General features: G+C 41.9%; 1 protein-coding gene across 6 annotated transcripts in view; it reads left to right on the top strand.

Moving 5' to 3' along the window:
* The window catches only part of LHFPL6 (LHFPL tetraspan subfamily member 6), a 252,021-nt gene that overhangs the window by 1,642 nt on the left and 226,265 nt on the right, over nucleotides 1-24,114 (top strand). For 4 of the 6 annotated variants that reach the window (XM_073795099.1, XM_073795096.1, XM_073795098.1 and 1 more), the window contains exons 2-3: nucleotides 146-720; nucleotides 18,368-18,421. In XM_073795099.1, coding sequence (XP_073651200.1) covers nucleotides 336-720; nucleotides 18,368-18,421 — 439 coding nt within the window. In that variant the 5' untranslated portion in view covers nucleotides 146-335. The remainder of the gene's footprint in view (nucleotides 1-145; nucleotides 721-18,367; nucleotides 18,422-24,114) is intronic. The other 2 variants (XM_033843464.2, XM_033843460.2) reach the window with 1 other exon arrangement.

Raw genomic sequence — 24,114 nt, 5'->3', positions numbered from 1 at the left:
TTATAGAGAGAAGGGATTCTTCTCACTTTTGAAGTATGGAGGCATCTTTGACTGTTTATTAATTGAAAGTTGTAGACCAACTGAATCGGTGTTAATCGCATTTCTAAAAACATTTAACTTTTAATATTTCTTATGGTTTTACCAGGGACCATCTTCCTTACTGCACAGGATGGGAAGTTGATGCCCAGTAAGACTGAAGATCCGTTCTGTTAATAGACACTCTCCCATCACAGAACTGTGGATTACCTGTGGGTCCCCGGTGGTTTCACACCTTCACTCCCTCCTGCAGACCCAGAACAGTTACCTTGGGTCCTCTTTGCCCCGTCTGGTGAAAGATGGCATCCAGTCTGACTTGCACCGGGGTCATCTGGGCTTTGCTCTCGTTTCTTTGTGCTGCCACCTCCTGCGTGGGGTTCTTCATGCCTTACTGGCTCTGGGGATCTCAGCTGGGCAAGCCTGTGTCCTTCGGTACTTTCCGGAGGTGCTCGTATCCCGTGCACGATGAGAGTCGGCAGATGATGGTGATGGTGGAGGAATGTGGGCGCTACGCCTCCTTCCAGGGCATCCCCAGCACAGAATGGAGGATTTCTACCATCGTGACAGGCCTGGGCTGTGGCCTCCTCCTGCTTGTGGCGCTCACCGCCCTCATGGGCTGCTGTGTGTCGGAGCTCATCTCCCGGACAGTGGGAAGAGTGGCTGGAGGAATTCAGTTTCTGGGGGGTAAGTGACTTCGCTAAATTTACATTGTTTACTGGAACCCCAAAGCAATATTGAAAGTTGTGTTCCAGTTATCTACTGAGATTATGGTAATTGACCCTTGGAACGCTCAGGGAACATAGGCTCTGGGGACAGATTGCCAAAGTCAAAGATGCTTTACAACTTCAAGAGCTCTTAATTCTGTACATCCTTAAACATGGACATCATTGGCCTGCTCAGTACCACATCTGTGAGGCAGTAGTGTCTAGGTTGTTTATAATGTAGTCCAGGAGGCGGTCTGGATTTTATAGCTGCTGGCTCTTTATGATCAACAACAAGCAATTACAGTATCTGTGTCTTTCTGGAATCCTCAGGTCTTAGGAGATGAAACCTTCATAGAAAAGTAGAAAAGGTTTTTGATTCAACATTGTCATCATAAGCCTTTTATCCTTTTTGGTGGATGTAAAATTGAGCCCTGCCCCATCTTAAACTATATTTCTAAATAAATCATGACTGTTTTAAATGAGAGATCAGTTTCACATGAACAACTGTGAATTTAACCATACCACAAAGATAGGCTTCAGTACCTTGTTAGGGCTGAACTTCTCCCGGTGCTTTTGCTGTGAAGGAGAGAAAAAAAAAAAAGTATTTAGCAAGTGATGTGTGTTTGTTTCAAAGGGACTGGCCAGTCTCACTAACACTAGAAAAGATTTGATTTTTACTTGGGTTGCCTCCAACAAGTATTGCTTCAATATCTCTGGTCATATGGTTTTAATTATACTTCATGTATTTTCTGCTGTGCCTTTCACCTCCATTTTTCAACCTGACGGGCTGAACTCGTGTGATTTATAGTCTGCCTTGGTGAAATAGGACAACCTCTGTAGATAGTACAGAGTTCAAGAAAACAGGAAGCCAGGAAAACGTATAAAATGTATTCGTAACTTCATTACAAAGTAAAAGTCTGTTGCTGTTTCATTGGGTGTTTTCTCATGGTCTTCGCTGAAAAATGCAGAAGACAGAACATTAAAAATGGAGAGTTCTGGAGTAGAGTCTATATTGGAGAAACCCCAACAGATGATTTCAGATGATTTAATATAAAACCTTCAAGTAACATTTTGGGTCAGAAAATTCTTGTGCTAAAAATTCAAGTGGCTGAAAGTTTTGCGTTTCTGAGTCAGAGATACGTTGTTTGCAGTTCTTGATTTCCTTACCAGATGTAACTTTGTTCTCATCTGTTTTTTCCTGCTGGTCTTGCATCCCACTCTGCCCTAGGAGGCAAGCTGGGGGACTTACTATCCTTCCTCTACTGCTTCACTGTTCAGCATTGAGCACAAGTCTTGCGTGTGATGTGTGGATTCCTACAGAAAGACAGTACAGTAAAGCTATTAGGCAGTATAATGAGGTTTTTGTAGAGAGTGGAAATACAAACCCAGAGTTAAAAACTTGTTGATAACACAGATTTGAAGAATAGGACTAATGCCAGGAATATTTTTAAGGTTTTTCTCCTTTAAGAATAAACTTGATTTGCTGTTTGCGTTTCACTTGGCTCAGGAAAAACACTGGGGCGGTTTCTTTTTCTCCTTTTCTGGTAAATATTCCTTTTCCGGTAAATATTCCTTTTCCTTTTCTTCTTCGTTTAAGGGCAGGGACTACTGTTATTTCTGGCAGAACAGGAAAGTGCTTACAAAGAGAAATCAGTTTTTATTGATCACCTTTAAACGTATAATGAAGGAAGGCAACAGGAAATAAATCTGAGACTGGTGAGATTTATAGATTTGAGGGAATTATAAAGAGCTAAATGTTCTACTTTACATAAAACTCAAGGGGAAAGGCCATTGGGGAAGTTATGTATACTTTTTAAAGGACTGTTTTTTCCTTAGTATATGCTTTTCATGAACTCTGGTTTGGTAAGAGTTACTGACATTGAGCTGAAGATATAGGTTATTATTAGCATTTCTCAAATCCTGGCAGAAAATAATTCTGAATGTAAAACCTAAGAGGGCTTTTCTGATTCGAACCTTTTGAGGGCCCGAGTAAGTAAATACATCCCATTACCCAAGACAGTAGTCATTTTAGAATTAAAAAATAACTTGAATTACGGAAAAGGTTTTGAAAAATCTGCCATTAAACATTACCATTTAGTGATAGACCAGTTGACCAAAAAAATGCTTCAGAAAGAATTACTCCTGTGGTTCATTTCATAATTGTTTGAGTTTTTATTCATAAGAAAAAGTGGTAAATAATTTTATTTTATGAAAGTTTTCATAAAATGGGTGGGTTTCATAAAGACTGCAAAATACCAAACCACTGGGTTCTATGAATTCCGTCAGTGGCCATGCTTCCGAAATACAGTCAAAGTGCAGGGCACTCTGCTATAAGGCGGATTCTTCTACTAAAAATGATTCACCCAGAAAGGTTATGTTTAGCTAAAGTTCGGATTGCTCCAGAACAACAGGAAACAGGATAATGGCAAAGTACAGAGGCATCCTACTTAAACATGCCTGCTGTGTCTGGAGTTTGCACATATGGTGTAACATCAGGCAGTAAAACCCCTGCAGTACTTTGGAACTAGTTAAAGGACAAAGTGTCAACCTTCATTTTGAATTGTCTTGCTGTGGTTGGTTAGAGGTCAAAATGTCACCTGTAAACGGGTGGAACAACACAGAATGGGACTGTTGTCCATGGACATTTACTACCTGTAAAAGAAATACTTCAAGGAATCAGTGACTTCTGCCTTTCTTGTGGTAACTTGAGCATAAACTTTAATTGCCACCATCTCCATCTTATATCTGAAGTCATGTCTTGGTCATAATTTTTAAAAACGAGCCTGGGTTGAATTTTACCCTCAATTGAATTTTTAAAAGGCATGTAGAAAGCCTTTGAGGTATATCACATGTAATAAAAATGTTAACATGCAGAGATTATGATAATGGTGTTATGAGAAAATAGAGGTTGTAATGTTGTTTTTGTTTGTGGAACACAAAATCACGTGCTTTCAAATACTGTTGTAGTCATTAAGTACTTTAACAGAATTTTTGAAACTTCATACCAAACTTTTGACGTACGTGTTAGTAAAATATCTTATTTACATGCTCTGTAAGCGAAGCATGTAAGAACGCCGTAAAGACATATTAAGGCTATCTTAAGTTCTGCCCACTGGTGCTTGCAATTGTCAGGGTCTGAATTTGTAGATCGCATCTTCGGAAACTGCTGGCGCTCTAACGACGGGGTATGGAAAAGAGTCCCAAATTGGTATTATTCCACATTTAGTTTGGATGTGAGTCACATATATGTATAAAATGAGTGTAGACTACTAATCAGTGGCAAACAACTACCTTCCCAGTGTAGATACTGCTCTGTCCTGAGAAGCCAGGGGAGACCCATCTCCTCAACCAATTGATGGTTACATGCTGCTCAAGACGGTGATGATGACAGAGTGTTTCTTAGAGCATCCCCGTCTCTGTGCTGAAAGCATCATTGCCTCTCCAGAGTCCCCTCACTGTAGGGCTCCACCTGGGCTGTCTTTCATCCCTTTGGGTGAGGGCTTGGGACTTCTCCCCTTGCTGCACTTTGAACCTGACCTGACGTATGGTGTGTCCCATCGTGCTTTCCTTCATATCCAGGCTCCGTCAAGTGACAGCTGAGGAATAAGATAAGTAAGTGTTGGCGTGTTAATGGGCATGGTGGCTTTTTAGTGACAGTGTCTTAACTGAAAGAAGTTGCTCTAATTTTAAGAAATCGAGCCACTTCTTGGGCCAGCTGGGGGGGCACGCAGAGCTCTCTTTGTTCCTCTTTAAATTGCGCCTCACAGATCACAAGCTCCTGCTGTTTCCTTCAGCTCCCTCTAACCTTACAATATAAAGTCCAGGCAAGCGGCCTTGAGTTCTGAGCTGGTGGTTCTCAAGCTTTAGCATGCATCGGAGTCACCCTCAGGACTTTTTAAAACAGATTTTTGGAGCCTACTCAGGGTGGCTCTCTGATTAGTAGGTTTTGGGGGGTTGGCCAGGGGAGTTGATAATGTGTATTTCTAACAAGTTCCCAGATGATGCTGGTTCTGAGACCACCGCCTTGAGAACCCTGCTCTAAGTTCATCATTTTGTATTTTTTAAGATGTGACTTCTGGTAGATGGCTTACATTCAGAATTTAGTTAATGTTTAGTTTTTATCATGATCTTATTTACACCTCTCTGACTGGACTGTAAAAAGACCCCATCTCTGTGGTTTGGTATTGACTGAACACATCGATCTATCCTGGTTTTTTTTTTGTTTTTTTTTTTTGCGGTACGCGGGCCTCTCACTGTTGTGGCCTCTCCAGCTGCGGAGCACAGGCTCCGGACGCGCAGGCTCAGCGGCCATGGCTCACGGGCCCAGCCGCTCCGCGGCATGTGGGATCTTCCCGGACCAGGGCACGAACCCATGTCCCCTGCATCGGCAGGCGGACTCTCAACCACTGCGCCACCAGGGAAGCCCATATCCTGGTTTTTGACACAGAAAATTATCCTGGAATTCTCTCTCTTAATACATATTATATACACATCATAATGATCATTTATATATTATATATGTATTCTTTTATTTATCATTGCCCTATAACAGAAACAAGATTTGACAGATGGAGAACTCAAAATAAGACCTTAATACATCCTCTATAGTTCTCAGGCAGTGGATTTGTGGTAAGGAATTGGCTAACTGAAAGACGTAAAGATCTTACTGCAGTAGGACCTTGTTGTCCATCCATTCTGTACATACTAGTTTGCATCTGCTAATCCCAAACTTCCAATCCTTCCCTCTCCCACCCTCTTCCCTGCCCTCTGCCTTGGCAACCACGAGTCTTTTCTCCATGTCTGTGAGTCGATTTCCGTTTCATAGGTAGTTTCATTTGTGCCATAGTTTAGGAGAATCGTTTGATTTTTAACTTGCTTTCCTTTGTTGCCACCATCTAACACAGCTGTGGCCTGATCCTTCTGAGGCCAGGGTCTGTCTGGACTGGTTAACTTCACTAAGACATAGATTGCAGATTGGTTCGTTGCCTTGTAAAAAACGTATTTTCAGTTACAAGGAAAACCACCTGAGGCATGTGAATTCACAACCAATTCTAAAAGAAAAACTTTAAGCGCACACTCAAGAGAGCTTTACCTCATCCTGTATAGGTAGCATCACGAAATGCATCCAGTTTGCTCTCCAAACAAACTCATCACTCTTACACTGTCGGTACTTGAGCTCTGCAGCTACCTCCAGCTTGGCAAGGGTGTCTTGTTGTGTGTGTTGCTTACAATCAGAAAGAAAAACAGCATTAAGTTCAAAACTTTTATCCCTGGAGGTCATTGAAATTCATCTTTTTGTTTTCATGAGGCATCACCCTCAAGTGTGTTCTGGGGAGCGCTGGCTCCGGAGGGAGTACCAGTAGGTATTGAAAAAGCAGAATCATTTTGGGAACAAGTAGATTGGAGAAACACTTGGTTATGGAAAGTTAATAAATTTCATTACAGCAGAACTTCACAGAGCCTGGAGTATGTCAATGCTTATACCAGTCTCCTGGGGGCGTGGGGAAGGTATAGTATTAAGTGTAGTATTAAGTGTAGTGTTAAGTGTTTCCCTAACTAATTTGGAACTGGCTCCCTGAAGGGACCAGTGATCCTTGGAACATACTCAGTTCTCATTTCTTTCACCCCAGTGAGGCAGGTAATTTGTTCTCTCTCTCTCTCTCTCTTTTTTTTTAAACAACTGTGAACACTGAATTTTAGAGAGCGACACCCAGAGTTATCCCATTTAGTTACGTGTTGAGCTGTGAATGCTGTCATCATAATATTAAAGTGTTAATTGAAATTCCACCTTGTATTATATGTAGAATTCAGAATTTCTGACCATTATGAATAGTAAGTCTCTTAACGTAGGTGAATATTTTTATTGTTTCTTTGGTCCCCAGTTTATGTTTGTAGTACCATAGAACCACTTGAAGTAATATGATATAGCAACTTTTTGCCAATTCTCAAAACAGGTTAATGGTAACAAGGTAACATGCAGTGGAGAGGCCATTAGGGGAGAATGCCAAAACCTCCAACCAAAGCAAATATGCTGTCTTTAAAAAATTATGTGACAGAAGAATTTATCTCTCATTAATACACGCTGGCCAAGTTTTCTAGTGTAATTTCCCTAGTGCAAGTTCCCCATTGTTAGAAGCCCTTGTAGTAATCTTTTGTTAAGACCGAAGATAATGTTAATTTTAGAGGACACACTTCTTTTTTTTTTTAAATTGAAGTATAGATGATTTACAATGTTGTGTTAATTTCTGCTATATAGCAGAGTGATTGACACACACACACACACACACGTTCTTTTTTTATATTCTTTTCCATTATGGTTTATCACAGGATATTGAATCCAGTTCCCTGTGCTATACAGTAGGACCTTGTTGTTTATCTCTTCTGTGTATAATGGTTTGCATCTGCTCACCCCAAACTCCCACTCCATCCCTCCCCCACCCCCTACCCTTGGGAACCACAGGTCTGTTCTCTATGTCTGTGAGTCTGTTTCTGTTTCGTAGGTAGGTTCATTTGGTAAGGACACACTTCTTAAATAACAAAACCAAGGACCTTGTGTCTCTCTTTAGAAACGAAGGATAATGTTCTACTTTGTCAACCTTGATCAATAAAATATTATGATAGAAACACAGAGAGTTCTAGCTAGATGCCTCTAAAGGAGTCTGGTGATTTCCCAGGGACTGTTGAAGGGTCATTTTTAGAAGATCACGAGGTTGGATTCATACCCCAATACCCCAGTGTTGGTGCGTTGATATTGCTGTCTAATTATTGGGGGATCGAGTTATCCTTTCTTTTCTTTATATGATAGACATCATACCAGTTAGTGATTTTCTTTTAGAATTCATAAAGCTCAAGTGTTAATGTAAGGTCCAGAACTGACCTGCTTATAACTTCAGTGAATAATTTACCTTCCATATGCCTCATTTTCAGTAATCAGGCAACATCAGATACCATGATGTACTAAAACACATATAAAAATATTGTTGAATAAAAAGAAAGTACCATTTTATGGTTCTTTTTTTCTTGTATGTCCTATCTCTTCAAACAGAACAAGAACTAAGATTTACATTTTGCTTCTATCCCTACGGTGACTAGGATAGTAAATGACATCTTGTATATTAGATTAATACTTGATATATTAGTCTTAATTATTTATTAGCAACATTTTTATTTGAAAAGTGTGACCTTGTTATTCTGTACCTCACAGGACTATTTCAAAGAAGAAATAAAATGTCACAAATGTGAAGACACTTAAAGCGATGACCCCTTAACTGATGTCCCTGTGTAATGTCAGTCTTTTGATAAAAGTGTTCCATAGTCATATACGTTGAAAAGATGTTGCATAATTCTGCATCTCTGTCTTCAAGCACATTTTGAAACCTCTGAATGAACTGTATTATCTGCAATAAAGAAACAAGCTGCTCTGGTCTGAATGTTTGTGATACCCCCGAAATTCATTTGTTGAAATCCTAATGTCAGACGGGATGGTATTAGGAGGTGAGGGCTTTGGGAGATGATTAGGTCCTGAAGGTGGAGCCCTCATGAATGAGATTAATGCCTTTATAAAAGAAGTTTGAGAGAGCATCCTTGCCCCTTCTGCCGTGTGAGGATACAAGGAGAAGAGAACCCTCACCCTACCACCCTGACACCGTCATCTTAGGCTTCCGGCTTCCAGAACTGGGAGAAATAAATTTCTGTTGTTTCTAAGCCATCTTGTCTGTGGTATTTTGTCATTGCAGCTCGAATGGACCAAGAGACCAGCTTAATTTGTTTAGCACTGTGTTTCACAAACTTATTTGGGAATGGCAGCATCCTACTTAACCTGTTACAGGCAACAGCATCTTTTTGAATTAATGGGCAGCACAACAACCTTGAGGAGATGCTGAGTTAAAATATGTTATAAATGCAGGGAATTAGTGTTTATGGACATTTAGCAGTATTTATTGAGTGCCTACTATATGTCAGATACCATGCTGGGTGATGGGATGCAAGTTGAGATGAGGTCCCTGCTATAGCGGAGCTCACAGCCTTCTGGAGGAAACCAACATGCGAAGTATGATCACAACCCAAAGGACACGTGATGCAGACATCCACTCCGTTGCATACAGTGATCGGCTGGTGAGGCTTGTCCAGCTGCCAAGTGAGATGCTCACCAACCTCACACGGCGCACCAGTCATTCTCCGGCATCGCAGGAGACTGCATTTCCCAGAAGCCTCGACACCTGGCATCTGGGTAGATGCAGCCAGTGGGAGGCACTTTTGGAGGATGGGAGGCTGTCCGGGAGAAGCCAGGGTATTTCTCCCTCTCTAGCTCTCCCTTGGGCAGAATCTCCGGCAGCAGTTGTCCCTCCTTCTGGAAAGCCCAGCCCTTCCCGGTCCCAGCTTCCATCAGGAGCCACTGTCCTGATCCTCCCCTAGTCACATGGTCCGGTTCTTCTAGTCGTCAGTAATGCCATCTTCCCCCCAACATCGCTCCAGTCTCATGGATGGTAGCAGTTTTCTGCTGATGCCAGTTTCTGGGTCACCTCTTTAACTCCTGTCTGGCGTTTTAGCTCTTCTGTCATCTGTGTAACCAATTTCCTGTATTATATTAAATCCTCTGGGTTTGAAATACTTAGGATGGTTCCTGCTTTCCTGGACCCTGGCTAAAATACAACATATAATTCAAATTCCTGCCTTAGCCAAGTGGCAGATTACGTCATACTGTGAACTTTTGGGGGGGTTTGGTGAATAGGCATAAATCTCAGATGTTTAAAAATGCCCAGGGTCCATTGAAGTGTGCATAAAATGCTGTAGGAGCACAGGAAAGGGAGGGACCTTGTGTCTGGAGGGGTTTGGAAAGGCTTCATAGCAGAGGTTCTATTGAGCTGAGTCAGAAGGATGAGCAGAGGCTCCCTGGGATTTCGAGCAGGGGAAATGTCAAATTCTCAAAGCCAAGGAGTTGTAAAAAGGTCTGATGGGAATTCAGGGAATGGCAGCGTACTCTAAGGTAGGGGGCAGAGGTGATGTGACAGAGGATCAGGTCTGAAGGCCCCTGTTCATATTCTGTGGTAAGAATTCTACACTTAGTTAAAGTTAAATGAAGTTTTTGAGTGGTTATGGGTGAAATTGACTTAGGAACTATATAATCCAGTAGCAAGTGAGGAGTAAAGACTGATTTGGGGAAACGACAAAACCAGGGAAGGCAGCAAGAGGCTTGTTACAGCAGGCTTGGCCAGGATGGTGAGAACCTCATCGAAGCTGTGGGAATACAGAGGAAACGATTTTGAAGACATTTCTGAGATAGAGGCAAACGGGTTTTGCTGCTCCTATTTTTAGATGAATAAATGAGGAAATGAATGATGTCTCAGTAATTTTATATTTCCGTGTATATAAAACACTAGGCATTTTTTCCCTAGTTCCTCAGAAAATTAGAAAACAAACAAGAAAACATAAATTATAGCAGCTCTGTTTTGATTTACAGAGTGAAACATTTAAAAAAGTAATAAACATTGTTACCACAGTATGTAGATGTAACTTACTGTATAAAATTACAATGTAGACATCTTTAATTTTATAACTGTTTAACATTCACCGGTGTGCAGATGAGGGTTACTGACTGCTCAGCGCACCTGGGGGCTTCTAAGAGGAGCATTCTTGATGACACCTAAAGTGACTCTCAGTGTCGTGTGATTGAACTTCACTGGCTTCTCACAAACAGATATTTTCCTTTTCTCTCCCTAAAAGTGTAGGAAATAATAAGTGTGCAAATACATAAACATAAGGAGATGTAAGATTGATTTTATACATCTTACTTTCATAGAAAATTTGACATTTTCAATTATACCTTTATTTTATCTATCAAGAATAAGTGTTATTGTCAACATGTTTGTAATTGAACATTGCTGTCTATTACTTGTAGTACAGGAATCTTTTAGTTAGGAGACCTAATTGATTCCTGTCATAGCTTATGTTAGTCATGTTACAGCTGCGTAATAAGGCAGAGCAAGAAAGGAAACTGGTTATCCCTTGGTTATTACCTATGAGTTAATATTATCAGTGATTATTATTTATGTGCCATGAGTCATTTGCATTACAGGCCATGAAACATGAAATGTCCTTGTGTCATTCCATTGTAAGTTACAGTTTCCATATGTTTGTCGATCAAATCTTTGAAAAAAAGAAATGTGCCTTTAAGCTCTAAAATAGTAAGATTCTGTGATGAAATCCAGTCCTCATTTGATATACTCCTCCTTGGTGAGAGTTGCTGTGCATGAGGCATGACTTTCTTAGTGTTTGTTTATCTCTACTTCTGAGCCCCAGGGTTTTCCTAAAACTCATGCCCCAGTGATACCTTATGACAAGATTACCCAGTTGGTCCTCTCTGCAGTGTATGAACGTACCTTCTGTATGGGTAGCAGATTGTAGCTGATGATGTTGGGAGGAACTGGGCAGGCCAGGATTCCCTACGGGACCATGGCATTCCACTGTGCATGTGGCTGGAAAGGGGGACATAGGTTCATGGTCAAAGTCGGTATAGCCTTTTCTCACTCCTGGCCACAGTTGGCTCCCCGTAACAGTCCAAGCTCCCCGTACTATTTCTCCCCCTCCACATATGTGCACCGTTGTCTTGGATGTGGATGTAGGATTTCCCATGGTCTCTTCTTGGACCTACAATGGAGTCACTGTATTCTACAGTTGAGTGTGCGGTAGGACATCGTTTTTGCTGCTGTTCATGTGTGTTGTATGTTTGTTTTGTTTTTAGGGGTTGCATTACCTGATTTAAATAGGAAATTATAATCCTTAGGTATTCAGACAATTCTTTGATAATCTCTATAGTCACCTTGCCTCATAAACCACGCCTCCTGCGGGCGACCTACTGCTCATAACCACAACCTCCTTCTAGGAGGTGCACAGATAGGGCTTGCCAAATCACGCTGATTGTATTTCCACCCTATGTTTTGTATCTTTTGAGTTGGCCAGAAAGTTTGGAAAGATGTTACAGAAAAACCCAAATGAACTTTTTGGCCAACCCAGTACATTTGTCTCTTCCATTTCCCAGAGTCTAAGGAGGGGACAGCAAAGCCCAAGCACTCCAGGTGCAGTTTGGTGAGACTTTATCTTATTGAGGGACTTTGAGGGTAGGGAAAATAAGGAAATCAAGGCAGAGCCAATCCTTGCTTTATCAAGGTAAAGCAAGATGGGAGGAGAAGAAAAGTGATCCTGCCGCTGCTTAGACAAGGAGGTCATGTGACTCCCCAACAAATGCGGAAGCATTTTCAGAAGGAATTTGATCAGTAGTGAGACATTCCGGAGCTCCTGTTGTCCCTATACCTGGCCCTTTTGACTTTTTCGATCAGTCGGCAGTGCTGAGGACCCAGGAGAAAGGACTCAGGGTCTGCAGCCGAGTTTGGCTAAGGCTGGCAGCAGCTGCCCTGCTTGGCAGCCTACTCAATACATACATCTCACAGGGCCTGGAGGATATCCACCAAAGAACATCTCCTGAATCCACAGTTTGTGGTTCTGGGTCGGGGGGACTTCAAGGTGGAAGGTTAGGTGGGCAGTTGGCAACATGGGCACAGAGCTCATGAGAGAGACCAGGGTTAAATGTATAGATTTGTAGTGTCTTTGAGAACCTTCTATGAGAAAGTATTACTTCAGTCACTCTTCAAAAGACACGGGGGCTTCCCTGATGGCGCAGTGGTTAAGAATCCGCCTGCCAATGCAGGGGACACGGGTTTGAGCCCTGGTCCGGGAAGATCCTACATGCCGTGGAGCAGCTAAACCCGTGTGCCACAACTACGGAGCCTGTGCTCTAGAGCCCGTGAGCCACAACTATTGAGCCTGCACTCTAGAGCCTGCGAGCCACAACCACTGAAGCCCGCGCGCCTAGGGCCCACGCTCCGCAACAAGAGAAGCCACCGCAATGAGAAGCCCGCACACTTCAACAAAGAATAGCCCCAGCTCGCTGCAACTAGAGAAAGCCCACGCACAGCAATGAAGACCCAACACAGCCATAAATAAATAAATAAAATAAAATAAAATAAATAAATAAGACATGGGGGTGCTCCCCTGGTGGCGCAGTGGTTGAGAATCTGCCTGCCAATGCAGGGGACACGGGTTTGATCCCTGGTCCGGGAAGATACACATGCTGTGGAGCAACTAAGCCCATGCGCCACAACTACTTGGCCTGTGTGCTGCAACTACTGAAGCCGGTGCGCCTAGGGCCTGTGCTCTGTGCACCGCAATGAAGACCCAACACAGCCAAAAAAAAAAAAAAAAAAAAAAAAAAGACATGGCTTTTATATCCTGACACTTTCTTTTACCATTTGACTGTCCTGGTTGGAAGGGAAGCTCCTGGCTGTGTCTGACTCAATCATCTTTTTTTTTTTTTGAAGATTTTTTTTTTTTGATGTGGACCACTTTTTTTTAAAGTCTTTATTGAGTTTGTTACAATAGTGCTTCTGTTTTATGTTTTGGTTTTTTGGCCCCAAGGCATGTGGGAGCTTAGCTCCCCGACCAAGGATCGAACCTGCACCCCTTGCATTGGAAGGCGAAGTCCTAACCACTGGACCACCAGGGAAGCCCCTCAATCATCAGTTCTAAGCTTGCCCTCGGACAGTGACAGCTGCTCAACAGCTCCTCTGCTGGTGGACCGGGGTTACGGAGAAGTTTGTGCTTTGTAGGAATAGATTTTATTTTCCGGGAATAGGTAGAAGAACACTCAAGGTAGGAACAAAAATCACACTGCATGATGTTCACTAACATAAAGGCACCTTGAGGAAGGAAGAGGCTAGAAATGTAGTGGAAAAAGCAGAGGTGTGAAGGATGAATATTTTAACTTAAAAAAAAATTTGGGGTCTCATGCATAAAGATGGCATTCTATTTTGATTGCCTGGTGGAAGAAAGTTGGTTAGTTCATTTATCTCATCCACCCACTGGTGGCTATCCTGATTATAGGCTCCTGGTCGGGCACCATTTAAAATTCACTTTGGCTGCCTGTGACCTTGGTGCCCAGCAGGTTTCACGAAATTACACAGCAGTGAGCTCTTCTTCTCTGTGTGGCGCTATTTTACGTACATTTGACTTCAGTGTAATTTCAGCCAGTCGTGCTCTGTGTGGTGTGGTTTTACCATAATCATCTTGCAGTCCACTTAGAGCAGATCTGGAAATCTGAATCTGATGAGACTTTAAGATGGTGGAAAATATTGGAGGAGGGAAATGTTTTCATTTCTCCACACTTCCGCTGTTTAGCTTGTGAGGCTTGTAAGTTGTGGCTGATTGTTTTTGTAGCATTACTTATAGCCTAGGATTAGAATAACAGAAGTTTTCCCCACATGGGATGCTTCAGAATTTGGCACGCAATCAGATTGCAGAAGAAACTGTTTCTGTAAGACTGTAAGTAAAATGACATGTTCGTACTTTTTTGTTCTTGTGTTTACATTTTTCTCTGGCTTTGTGTTGTTGTGTAAAGCCAAGTGAACACAGGATCTGGACAGACAGGGTTGAATTCCGCCACTCATCAGCTTTGTGGCCCTGGGAAAGCAACTCACTCAGCCTCCGTTCCTTTGCCTATTACTAATAGTAATACTAATTCATTGGGTTTTTGTGAAGTCTACATATGTGTAAGTCATGTAATATCAGGCCTGAAAAGGTAGCTTCCCAGCAAATGGTGGCCATTACCAATCGTTTATTTGACTTAAAAGTTTACACTTTAACTTAAAAAGTTAATAAGCTTCGTTCATTACACAAATATTTATTGAATCCCTGCTCTCTGTTAGGCAGCGTTCTAGATATGAGGGTAACATAATGAATGGAAGCAAACCAAGAAAGTGCTATAAAGAGCTAAAATAACTTTGATTATACTTTCGTCTACTTTTACTTTGCTATTGCACTCTGCTGCATTTCCCAAACTAAGTTTTGAACTAGTGATAGTCTTATCTGCAGGTGACTTACTACTCAGGACCTGGTAAATACACCTTGTCACTAGCTGTATCTGACCCCTGTGGATCATAATTTGAGATGCAATCTGAATAGATATTCTCAACATCTGGACAAGTGTTTTTTGTTTGCTTGTTTGTTTTAGCTCGTGTTCCCACGTTGTGGGTTTTCTCCATCTCGGTGGTATTTTTCTGTACTATCTTTAGGTTTTGTGACGTTTCTTCCTTCAACCCTCTATCTCTCCTCGGACGCACCCCGACGTATTCACAGCCTGATTACTACCTGTCCATGTTTTTATCCTTTTCAAATAACCACAGAGACCAACTGAAAGGAAAATTAGTTCTTTAGAGTTCCAGGTCAACTAATGTTAGCTACTTTTAATGCGTCATTTTATAATATACAGAACACTTTTGTGCAGATTCCCCTATTGAATCTTAAAATCCTGCTGCAGCTTCGTGCTGCGAGAAACAAAAGAAGTAAGTATAATACAAGGTTGTGACCTCAAGGAGTTTATAAATTCATGGCTTTGGTCACTGGACTTTCCCTCAGAAAAATGTCATTGATATTCTACCAACAGCCAGCTTCAGTATTGTGTTCTACAGCTAGATCGTTATTTTATCTTCACAAAACGAACCTTGCCAGTGATACTTGCACTAATATGTTGCAGTGATGTTCCCTAAGATTAAAGCTCAATTCAGGGGGTTTGGAGCTTTCATTTCTGATCCTGGGGGGAACTGAGCAAAATAAAACGAAAATATCTTTGATGCTTGTATATAATTCTTTGAAAACTGTACCAAGTACATTATAAGAGAAAGATAAAATATATTTTGAAATTGAGGCTAGAGCAGAACAGAGTAAAACAGTCATTTATTTTGATATCAGGCTGGCCTGTAGAAGGATGAGAAATTTTATTGTCTTGAATGTATTATGAGAAAGTTAATGTAATATGTAGCTGTATGTAATTGAACCGTGTTACTACGATAGTCATGACCTCTGAGTGACCATTTAAAAAGCTATTCATTATGAAAAAGCCATTAATTAAAAAGGCATTAAATTGTGTTCCAACTTAGTGTCATGGTGCCCTGCCACATTTATCTCAAACGGCTCAGAGGACTCGTGCTAGGCGGCTGATGTCCATCTTTTGCCTGGGCTCCCTTCCTGCATACCTGCCTCCCTCCTGGCCGTCCTTGTGGTGCCTCTATAGTCATCTTCTTCCCTGGGGTCATGGCCCTTCCTACTCTAGATTCCTCTGTTGCTCCCTGTAGGATGAAGGCCATTTACACTGTGCCCCACGTGCCCCATTTGTCCCGTTACCATCCACGGGCATCCTTCCTGTGGGTTCCGCTTTGCCCAAACTGAATTTCACAATCTTTCTTCTGCACTCTCCACTCAGTCCCACCTTTGTGCCTTTGCTGGTCCTGTTCCGCTTCCCCAGGACACAGACCCCAAGCTCACTTGCCTTTTAGGGCTTGCTTTGAATGTTAACTTCTCCATAAAGTCTTCTCTGATTGCACAGCTTGAAGGAATCCTGCCTTTCTTGAGCTTCCTTGAAACTTGATCAACTTTTTTTTTTTCTGGTGGAGGCCCTGGAGGGAGGGACACTGTCTTCTGTGTGTGACTGCCCACCCCTCAGCTGTAATCTCTCAGCATACCCTGTACTTATCACAGTATTTACATTCATCTGACGGATGATTTGCTAAAAATCATTCTGGAAAATGTTAACTCCAGGTATTCACGTGAGCAAGCTTCTAATTCGGGGCCCAGGACATGCTTGGCCTGTGTCCTTTATGTTACACTGTTAATTACTACCCTGCTGCCTTTGGCTAGGTCACTTCCTCTGTCCGGTACTATCACACATTATAGCAAAAGACAGATGTGGTGGAATTTTCTGTTTTGGTTGCCAACGGCCCCGTGCTTAGAATGGAGACCTGTTTAAGTGCAAATATTTCTGATCGAGTTCATTTCAAAAGATGATCTTCTTCTACCTGTTCCCGTTTCAGTTACATTGGAACCAGCAGACAGTACTGACATAGCCAGCCATCGAAAACGTTACTGAAGTAGTTCACAGCTATTTATTCCATGTTGATTTCGTCATTTTTGTCAGGGGTCTTGAATAGGGTTCTTTGGTCCTGTCACTCCACGGTGATTGAGTCACCCATTTCCTTTATATAAAAACTAACTCGGTTGCTTCTTTCCCGGAAAGGAAAAGGAGAAGTTGTCAGTGATGTGGGTTGAGACGTGCTCTCGGGGTATATTTTAAAGGTGGTGAATGTGCGCAGCAGCCTTCTCTTCTGTTCAGTCTTTGTTGATGGAGAGCGTGTCTTATCTGGCGAGCTGCCAGGCTGTTCTTGCTTCCATGTTACCAAACCGTGTTTCTGGATCAAAATATTAGCAGATCTAGCCACCAGTGCTGGGGTTATTGGAGAGATACCCATAAACCATGAGTGAATGTGGATGTTCGTTCATTAGGGCCACCAGGCCGTACTGCCTCTGGTAGATCACAGTGGGACACGTAGAGACACTAATGGGACAATAGCTCACGGGGGTGGGTGGGACTTGGTCCTTTTGAGACAAATGGAACACTTGAGTGTGTGCGCGTTGTTTCATTCCTTTAACTGGTCCTTGGAAGCACTTGTGCTCTTTTCCAAAATGCTAACTTTTCCAAATTTGTAAAATGACTTCCTGAAACTGTGAATTCAGTTGGTCCTCGAGTGTCCACTGCCTCAGTTTTGCTCAGAGGGGTGCTGCCTTGTCACTCAGTGTGTGGCCTAGAGGAGAGAGGGGACAGATGCTTTTTAAGAGGAGCAGCAGAGGTGGGTGTATTTCTTCAGTTTGGGAACACATCCTTTTTAACTGCCACGTGGAATTTTCATTGAAGTTTTAAAGGTCAGTTTAGCACTTAAATATTTTTCTTATTTAAATGTTATCGTTTTCACTGGTTTTTTTTCCCCCTTTAGCCTGTTAACTCCATGAGGATAATGAATATACCTGTCTTATTAGAGTTTCTCCCATTAGCACACAGTAGGTCTCAGCAAATAGCCATTGAATGAATAAATGATTGAATGATTTCTATTCTGTTTTTAAGTAGGGAAGGACAATAGATTAATAATGTTCACACCTCTCGTGCAGGACTGGTGACATAATGCCAGTGCAAAAGGAAGATGCAGGGCCCCTTGCTGAAAAATTAAGAATCGCAAGATGGTGACAGCAGAGCATTGAGACCACTGGTGGCCCTGTACGGTTGCACAGGTTGTACACTGTGAAGCGGCCTTGCTGTAATGCAGGAAAGAGCCAGAAGTTCGAATTCCAGTCCTTCCTGTTTTTGCTTATGAATTAAACATATTCTATTCTTTCATTTCTAGTTAACAGTATGAAAGCTTTGCTTCTTTGATTCCTAATGAAACAGTGAGGACGAGTACCTAATACTAGTATCTGTCACACTGCAAATTTGTGACAGATGCTTAATTTACTGTCTTTGTAAATGACTGTCTTTGTAAATTTGTGAACTGATGCTTAATTTACTGTCTTTGAAGTCAGCCTGCGCCAGTTTTCTTAGCATAAAATTGAAAGCAGTAAACTCCACCAACCTGACTTTAGCTGTGTTGCACCAGTAAATCATTTTGACCCAAATTTAGTTGGTATGAGCCTTGGTTAAATGATCATAAATTAGAGCAGTGACAAATGAGCTTATTTCCTCTTTGGTTTTGGAGACATAGGAACAAGTTCAAAATGGAATTGCCAAAGGTCACCAGTCCCAGGAAGAGGTAAGAGAAACCTTTCTGTTTAAGAAATCCCCAGGAGTAGGTTTAGTTTACAAGCAAAACTGAATTGTAATAAAGCAGAAGGAAGAGAGATGTCCTCCAGGGCTGCTCGCACAGTACCTAAACCTGAGTGGAAAGTCAATGTCGGCCCCTATGCGCAGATTGAAAAGTAGCTTGGTGATTTCTAATCAGACTTGTCAGCACAGATGATCCTCAGCCTCTGAAAGAAAATCTGCAGGTCGGGAGGAGCTGACAGCCTCCCCTCACCCCCCCCGGGCTGTCCAGTGGCTGGAAGTGAGCCACAGGGAGAAACCGTGCACATCGGACCCACGAGGAAGCCCCTCACTCCCTCCAGAACCGTCCTGGTGTCTTCCCCGCCCCGGGACTTTGAACTTTCTGAAGGTTAAACTGCTACCAGCATCGTTTGCCGCTTCTTATCTTATCCTCTAGTTGATGCCTTCATGGCATATCACTTACTACCAAAAGGTAGACCTTTTGGAATGAAAATGATGCCAAAAATAAATCTGGCCGCTTGTACTTCTTGATCCTTGGACATAAAGATTTTGTAGTGAAGGAGGAAGATGTGACTAAAATGATAGGACAATCTGTGGATTTCCATTATAGTAGTTTTAAATTTATATAGGTAATGAAACACGAGTAGCCTGGGAAAAGTGTATTTAAGAAACAGTCATCACTTAACTATGTGTTAAAGTGTGAAGCGCAAGCAAATGAATCAGCAGCTTCTGAAATGATGGGCTGTGGGCATTCGCTGGATCCCAAACCAGGGCTTATCTTATCTTCCTGTGCTCTGCTACCCTCAGGAAGAGGAAGGAGATCGTAGCTCTCTGGTCACCCATGTATGTGGTCATGATTGTGTTTCCATTTGATGAGGCAGAGTGGGGAGGAGAGAATGGAATGGAAATGTGTCAGACCCTCCTCCTTTCCTGGTAAAGGAAGGAACCACATCCTGCTTGTACCCTTTCTCCATGCTTCCAGCCTCTTGTGAAGAGTCTCAACTCACAGGAACCTCGGCATGTCATCATCCAGCTAAATCCTGATGCCAGAGCTTGCTCTGGAGTGGAGCTGGGAGGACAAGATCAGACACACAAAAATGGATGAATAATCTAAATAATAGGAATTGTGATCTATTATATACTCACTGTCAGCCGGACGCTTTTGTTTGTAATCTTTACCACATTTTTGTAAGGGAGGGTTGGCCCCATTTCACAGATGAGAAAGCTGAGGTTTAGAGAGGTCAAAAGCTTGGAGCAAGCTCATGTCCCTCTTCCCTCTGTAACGTGGTCCTTCTGTTGCTGTGACACAGATGGAGTGTAGTAAAGCTGTATGTCTTCTGTCAAGATGCCAAACCTCAGTTTTCTCTGGAATGATCGGAGAAGGTGCCATGGACCCATGTGTAGGTTTTGAACTAAGCCTGGAAACATCTATGGTTTGAATAATTAGAAATAGAGGAAAAATATTTCAACCTTCCTTTTTAATATTTTATATGTATTTTTTTTTTTGGTTAGACTTTGACATTTTTATTGAAGTATAGTTGATTTATTAATGTTGTATTAGTTTCTGGTATACAGCAAAGTGATTCAGATATATATATATATAAAATATATGTATATATGTATATGTATATATATATATATATATACACATTCTTTTTCAGATTCTTTTCCATTATAGGTTATTACAAGATACTGAATATAATTCCCTGTGCTATGCAGTAGGACCTTGTTGTTTATCTGTTTTACACAGTAGTGTGTATCTGTTAATCCCAACCTCCTAATTTATCCCTCCCCCATCCCCTTTCCCCTTTGTTAACCATAAGTTTGTTTTCTATGTCTGTGAGTCTGCTTCTGTTTTGCAAATAAGTTCATTTGTATTGTATTCTAGATTCCACATATAAGTGGTATCAAATGATATTTGTGTTTGTCTGTCTGACTTCACTTAGTAGGTAAGTGAAGTAAAGTCCATCTATTCTCTAGGTCCATCCATGTTGCTGCAAATGGCATTACTTCATTCTTTTTTATGGCTGAGTAGTATTCCATTGTATATAGGTACATCTTCTTTATCCATTCATCTGTTGACGGACATTTAGGTTGTTTGCATGTCTTTATTGTAAATAGTGCTGCAGTGAACATTGGGGTGCATGTATCTTTTCGAATTAGAGGTTTTGTCTTTTCTGTATAGATGCCCAGCAGTGGAATTGCTGGATCATATGGTAGCTCTAGTTTTAGTTTTTTGAGGAACCTCCGTACTGTTTTCCATAGTGGCTGCACCAATTTACATTCCCACCAACAGTGCAGGAGGGTTCCCTTTTCTCCACACCCTCTCCAGCATTTATTGTTTGTAGATTTTTGGATGATGGCCGTTCTGGCTGGTGTGAGGTGATACCTCATTGTAGTTTTGATTTACATTTCTCTAACCTTTAGTGATGTTGAGAGTCTTTCCATGTGCCTGTTGGCCATCTGGAAGCTTTTGCTTTTTAAAGAGAGGTTTTTGAGTAATAGGCAGTGAACATAATGTGCAATAGTTTATTGAGCATAGGACTCGAACCTCTAAATTAGGACTTCTTAATTCATCATTCGTAGGAAATCTACATCTGGCCCTGCATTCCTGTGTATTGTAGCCATTTCTGGAAAGAGGCATCATTCTTTCGTCTGATTCCCAATGGACACTGTGACACACACAAAGTTTAAAAAGCCAACAATCCACTACTATAACTCTGAGCCTTAGATGAGTAACTTGGTAGATTGCTCTGTGTCTTAAACGTTTTATTCAATATTTGATTGTATTTCCTTTTAGGTGACTGTCAGGTATATAGGAATACTGCTATACTGGGGTTTTCGATTTTCAGGCAGTAATGAAAACCAATATGGAAAATGGTTTCAAGCACCCGTGAAAAGGCTTCACTCCTCAGATTGCAGAAGGGTGACTGAAGAGAATGGGTGAGGGCTCACCAGGAAACCCTCTCGGTATGTTGAATCCTCTGTCATTTCCTGATCTCCAGAATGGAGGTGGCTGAATCAAATCAACTCAGGTTCTGGTCTGCTGCTGGGCGGCAAAGCAAGAGTCCTTCCCTGAAGGCTGTGTCGGCCCCGCTTTAACTGGACAGGGCAAGTAGTGGCAGTGGCTGCAGGGGAGCCGCAGTCTGGAGCTTGTGAGATGGGTAGGAAGGAGCTCTGACTTCAGTCATGCCGGGGGAAAGTGAAATGCAGAATATGAAAAACATTTCCTAGTGTTTTCCAAATTTACTTTCTAGGATAAAAGATTCTGTTTACAGAATTGACAGAAAGCCGAGAAATGCAGCTTTTGAAAACGATCTGATTTGCGTTAGATATTTTATTCATATAGTCAGATATGTATGATGCCTTGCCCTATTTACACATTTTTCTAGGCTGAATTGGAATCGATAGGTAGAAGTGACATATTCAGAACTGAGCAGGTCATCGTCCTGAGTGACGCGAGCAGCTGTTTTCTAAAGCACCGCGCCAGCTCACCCGATGTTCACGTACCGCAAAAGGGTGTTTTTCTTGCCTAAGTTTATGTTGTGTATCCTATTCTGGGCTTTTGGACAGGCTATTTCAGCTTCATATTGTTTTCTTTCAACATTTCATAAGAGGCAGTATTTCCCATTCTCTGCTACAAAAACTATGAAAATACATGCCACCCATTTAAAGAAAGAAATGGATGCCTGGACGTTTTCTCTCCCCAGCTCCGGTTTCATGTATGAAATTTCTTGGCTTTTATGGTGTTTAACAGTAAACAGACAAAAACCCCTCTCAACTAAGTAACTAAGGCTATTTTTTATAGTTCTTGCCGTAGTGGAAAGGGGGAGAGAAGAGTTTTATTAATGAAGCCCTCTCATTACTGCAGCAACTTCTTAAAATAAGACGATGAAGTTTGCTGCATCCGTTGCCTCTTCCTTCCATGAATGATTTCTCTGTGGCGTGTGATACCACCTGATAGCATTTGCCCACAGTAGAACTCCTTTCAAGATGGAAGTCAATCCTCTCAAACCCTTTTGCTGCTTTATCAACTAAGGTTATGTAATATTCTGAATCCTTTGTTGTCATGTCAACAATCTTCACAGCATCTTCACCAGGAGTAGATTCCATCTCAAGGAACCACTTTCCTTGCTCATCCATAAGAAGCGACTCCTCTCATCTGTTATCAGGTTTTATCACGAGATCGCAGCAATTCAGTCACATCTTAGGGCTACACTTCTAAATCTACTTCTCTTGCTTTTCCACCACATCTGCAGTTACGTCCTCCACTGAAGTCTTGAATCCCTCAAAGTCATCCGTGAGGGTTGGAATCAGCTTCCTCCAAACTCCTGTTCATATTGATATTTTGACCTATTCCCCTGAATCATGGATGTTCCTAATGGCATCTAGAATGGTGAATCCTTTCCAGAAGGTTTTCCATTTACTTTGCCTAGATCCATCAGAGGAACCACTCTCTGTGGCAGCTATAGACCTATGAAATATATTTCTTAAATAATGGGACTTGAAAGTCGAAACTACTACTTGATCCATGGGCTACAGAATGGAGGTTTTGTTAGCAGGCATGAAAGTAACATGAATCTCCACGTTCATCTCCATCAGAGCCCTTGGGTGCCCAGGTACATTGTCAGTGAACAGTCATATTTTGAAAGGGATCTTTTTCTCTGAGTAGCAGATCTCAACAATGGGCTGAGAATATTCAGTAAACCATGTTATAAACAGATGTGCTGTCATCCAGGCTTTGTTGTTCCGTTTAGAGAGCACAAGCAGAGTAGATTTAGCATAATTCTTAAGGGCGGTAGGATTTTCAGAGGGTGAAAGCACTGACTTCCACCTAAAGTCACCAGCTGCCTTAGCCCCTAAGAGGAGACTTAGCCTGTCTTTTGAAGCTTGGAAGCCCGACAGTGACTTCTCCTCTCTACCTATGGAAGTCTTAGATGGCATCTTCGTCCAATAGAAGGCTGTTTTGTCTATACTGAAAACCTGTTGTTTAGTGTAGCCACCTTCATTCATGAGCTTAGCTAGATCTGGATAACTTACTGCAGCTTCTACATCAGCACTTACACCTTGTACTTTTGTGTCATGGGGGCGGCTTCTTTCCTTAAACCTCATGAACCAACCTCTGCTAGCTTCAAACTTTTCTTCTGCAGGTTCCTTACCTCTCTCAGCCTTCACAGAACTGAAGAGAGTTAGTCTTGCTTTGTCTTTGATTAGGCTTTGGCTTAAGGGGGTGTTGGGCTTTGGTCTTCTACTCAGACCACTAAAACTTCTTCCCTATCAGCCGTAGGCTGTTTCACTTTATCGTCGTGTGTTCACTGGAGTAGCACTTCTAATTTTCTTCACGCTTTTCCTTTGCATTCACGATGGGGCAATGGCCTGCTGGTGGAGGAGTCAGAACACACACAACATTTATCAGTTAAGTTCGCTGTCTTTTATGGGTGTGGTTCATGGTACCCCAGAACAGTTACAATAGCAACATCAAAGATCACTGATCACAGCTCGGTGCTTTGTGTCCACCTAGAGGGGTGGGATAGGGACGGTGGGAGGGAGACGCAAGAGGGAGGGGATATGGGGATATATGTATACGTATAGCTGATTCACTTTGTTATACGGCAGAAACTAACACACCACTGTAAAGGAATTATACTCCAATAAAGATGTTAAAAAATAAATAAATAAAAG

Source organism: Tursiops truncatus, chromosome 18, assembly GCF_011762595.2.
Source record: "Tursiops truncatus isolate mTurTru1 chromosome 18, mTurTru1.mat.Y, whole genome shotgun sequence".
NCBI classification, from domain to species: Eukaryota; Metazoa; Chordata; class Mammalia; order Artiodactyla; family Delphinidae; genus Tursiops; species Tursiops truncatus.
The sequence above is the reverse complement of the archived record's forward strand: the minus strand, read 5'-3'. Positions and strand labels throughout refer to the sequence as shown.